This window comes from Parus major, chromosome 15 (genome assembly GCF_001522545.3).
Source record: "Parus major isolate Abel chromosome 15, Parus_major1.1, whole genome shotgun sequence".
Lineage (NCBI taxonomy): Eukaryota > Metazoa > Chordata > Aves > Passeriformes > Paridae > Parus > Parus major.
In genome coordinates this window covers 906,670-910,366 of record NC_031784.1, presented here as the reverse complement: position 1 = coordinate 910,366, position 3,697 = coordinate 906,670, and the positions used below count along the sequence as shown (strand labels likewise).

Below are 3,697 nucleotides of genomic sequence, written 5' to 3'. Positions count from 1 at the left end.
CCTGGGGACACAGCAGTGACCATTCCCTGTCCATCCCTGCCCCTGGGGACACAGCAGTGACCACTCTCACTCCATCCCTGCTCCTGGGGACACAGCAGTGACCATTCCCTGTCCATCCCTGCTCCTGGGGACACAGCAGTGACCACTCTCACTCCTGTCCATGCTGGCTGTGCCAGCTGTTTGTCCCAGGGAAAGCTGAGAGAGCAGAGCAGGGCCACAGACAAACCCTGTCAGCTTTTGTTCCCAGCCACGCTCTGACTCCAAGCAATTCTTCTGACAGAGATGTTGGTTACACTGGCTTCACTTGTGTTTAGTGGAGAGTGGATCTTGAGGGATGGCTGGGAAACACGTGCCATGCAGTCTTTATTTAATTTTATTTTTTAATTGCCAGGGTTTATGTACAAATCTTTCCATTTTGTGTTTCTTTGTCAGGCAAACAGGAAGATACATGAGGGAAGAGATAATGAAAGCACAGCGTGCTGCTGGAAATCTTTGCTTTTGTGTCACTAGCAGAAATAGGGAGGAGAAAAAGGGACTGAAGGATTTTTTTGTTATTTGGGTGTTTGCCTGTCATTCAAACAAGATAGTGGCCCAGGGAATGTACTGAAAGAGAAAATCACTTGATTGTGCCACACTGATGTGTTTCCATTTCACAATCACACAAGCTGGTAGCATCTTATTACATCTGTAAAAGGCAGAATGAGAGCAAAAACTCACATACTGAAGTCTTGTTCGAGCTGAAGGAGAAAGTGAAAATGCCTTTTCCAAAGGGCAGCTCTGTGGCTGTGGCTGTGGCTGGGAGGGCAGCCTTTGCTCTTCAGATGCTCTCAGAGAGCACAGAGCCTCCTGAAATTGTTGCTTTCAGGGACAAATGGTGTTTGTTGGGTGGGATTTTCCCAGCAGGGCTGCAGAGAGCACCAGCAGGGAATTTCAGTGTTCCAGGGCTGGGCAGAAGGTGAGCAGGGCACACAGGTGCTGCTGCAGCTCGGTCTCACGTGGGCACACAGAGCTCTGGGTGCATCCAGGGGGAAAGGCTGCCTGTGAAAATGAGCTGGGGGATGGCTGAGATCCCTGCAGACAATGAAATAAATCTACACAGATCCTCATCCACTGCACAGAGACAAATCCTGCTGGAGCAGCCCTTCCTGCCAAGCTTAGATCCATGTGGGATGCAGGCTGCAGCCACAGCTGCTGGTTCAGAGGGCACAGAGCATCCTCAGCTCAGCTGAGTGAGCTGTTTGCATTAATGAGAATTACTTTAGGTCATTCCACGGTAGCAATTGGGCTGTAATTGATGAGATTCCTGGGACAGGTGCCTTAGAATGGGAAAGTCTGAATGGCTGTGGGAGCAGCTCCCTCTTTCTCTTTGGGCTCAGGGAGCAGAATGACAGCCAGGGCTGCACAGAACTGGACTGTTAGGGCTTTAAACCCTTACCTAATAAAAGACTGAAAGCTGTAAGATAGAAACAAAAAGCTGGTAAAACATAAAAAAGGGCAGTTATTTTGAGAGTGCAGTAATTCTGTGGTCTCCATGTCAGAAGAGGAAAACCTGGTTTCCTCCTCCTGTGTGACTTTCAGCACTAACTCCTCGTTTTGTTTCCAAATAGCCAGAGCTCAGCATCAGTAATGGGGAGTCCATAATTCCAAATGGGTGTTTGTGCCCCATGGGACAGCAGCAGTCTGAATTTTGGTAACTGTTTTTAATGGTTTGTTTTGTGTGCAGAGCACTGCTGCATGTCTGAGACCAGGCAGTGTTAATGGCCCACTGCACCACAAGAATGGCTTTTCCAACCCAAATGTTTGTGTATTATAAACTGCCAATTATTTCTTGGTCCAATAAGCAGTAAAATGTTATTTACCATATCTGCTGCAGCCCCTTGTGACAACTCAGGGTTGTTTTAAGTTGAATGAAACAGACTCAGTAATGAACCCTGTGACAGGGAGAATCTCAATGTTCCTGAGCTGCTTTTAAACTTTAAAATCACATTTCTGACCCTGCAGCAGAGCAGTGTTGGGTAATCCAGGAGCTGCAGAAGGGGCTGAAGGACACCAAAGCAATTGGTTCAGTGCAGCAAATCAAATGTGAGCACTCCAAGCCCTCCAGTGTTTATTAACTTGTTGTTTGAGTTCAGTCTGCAGGTTTGGGTTGTGTTTTATCACAAGCAGGTTTTAGCAGAGCTCATCTCGAGGTGAGCCCTGAACAGAATGTCCTGAGTTAATGGTCCTGCCACAGAGCCCAGGGGATGCAGCATCCTCCTTTTCCCATGGAAGCCTGCAGACAGCAGTTGTTGCTGTGTATGTGAAGAGATTCTCAATGTTAAAAGTTCCCATGCTGAGGCTTTTCCCCCCCCGAGTTATTTTTCATCTGTGTTTTAGCAATAAGCATAAAATAAATAATTGAACTTGTATTTTGTTCTGTAGCAGTGCTGGCACACAGGGATTGAGAACTGTGGGGCATTTCCTGATCTTTACAGAAAGTGTCAGAGCTCTAAGCCTGAATAACCAAATCCCACACCTGGAAATAGGGGGGCAGTTATGGGATGGATGCAAAGTTATTCTTTTTTAGGATTAAAACCACTGAGAGCCACCCAGAGCTGCTCAGGGCCCCCACAGCTGGTTCTGGTGTCCAAAACCACCAGATTTTACTGCAAGTCCTGCACATTCACTGCCTCTGGAAATAAACATAAACATAAAATGATTTAAATCCTCAGCCTGAGGATTGATGCAAGAGCAAGAAACAAGGAATAATGACAATTTTTCATAACCCACTCTTTTACTGCTTTTACCACTGTACAAGCTCATTCACAGAACCACTTGGACTGTTCAGCTTTTTTATCAGCATTAATGAATTACTTTTACAATTATTTGTTGCAGACATTCCCACAGACACAGACAGTTTACATCTGTTTCTTCTGGTGTGTGGGCTCCGGAGAGTCAAGGACCCTCTGTATTTAGTAGAAGTTTTCTCAGGTAAGGAGTGGCCATTGGAATATTCTTGTTTTGTCACTCACTGCATTCTTTGAACGTCTCCAAGTTTGGCAGGAGCTCTTTTATTCATGGCAGGAAACGTCACTGAATATTTACATTTGAAAAAAGAAGTTCTTAGGTAAGCATTGATGTGCTCAACACATTATTCCTGCTGGGAATAACACAGCATTCCAATCAAAGCAACATTTGATGGTTTCACTTGCTGAGAAAACTGTTTTGCTGTTACATGCAATATTGATGGAAGACAAAAGAAAAGATCATTCACTTCAAAATAACTTTTTATCTTGCTGTCCTGTGGCTGTTGGCTTGATTTGCATGTGTGCTAATTAATGCCATTGAAGCTGCAAACAAATTTTGCCACCCATTGTTCTGGCTGGGTGCTCAGGCTGGGCTGAAGTTCCCTCACAGTCACAGAGGGAATATTTTGTCAGGCTCTGTTTGTGTCTGTAAAAGGCTCAAGGATTCTGGAGCTTTAGCAGGATTCCACTGACTTTTTTAACCCTTTAAACGCTGTGATGCTGGGTGACAAATGGTGGATTGCATTGTTACCTGCTGGGATTCAGAGCAGCTGGTTTCTCTTGTGCATTTTACTGAGCAATGATTGTGATGGCTGCAGTCACTTCCACGTGTTCCTTTACACAGGAAAATATTCAATTTTGGCTTTCCATGTGTTCCTTTACACAGGAAAATATTCAATTTTGGCTTTCCA

At 45.2% G+C, this 3,697-nt stretch overlaps 1 protein-coding gene across 6 annotated transcripts in view; it reads left to right on the top strand.

Annotated features, from left to right (window-relative positions):
* Positions 1-3,697, top strand: part of GLT1D1 (glycosyltransferase 1 domain containing 1) — an 85,940-nt gene that overhangs the window by 65,288 nt on the left and 16,955 nt on the right. For all 6 annotated transcript variants that reach the window (XR_004499637.1, XM_033518295.1, XM_033518294.1 and 3 more), the window contains one exon: positions 2,875-2,970. Coding sequence is in view for 5 of the 6 variants with exons in the window: in XM_033518295.1 (XP_033374186.1) it covers positions 2,875-2,970 (96 nt within the window). In the remaining variant the exon portion in view is untranslated. The remainder of the gene's footprint in view (positions 1-2,874; positions 2,971-3,697) is intronic.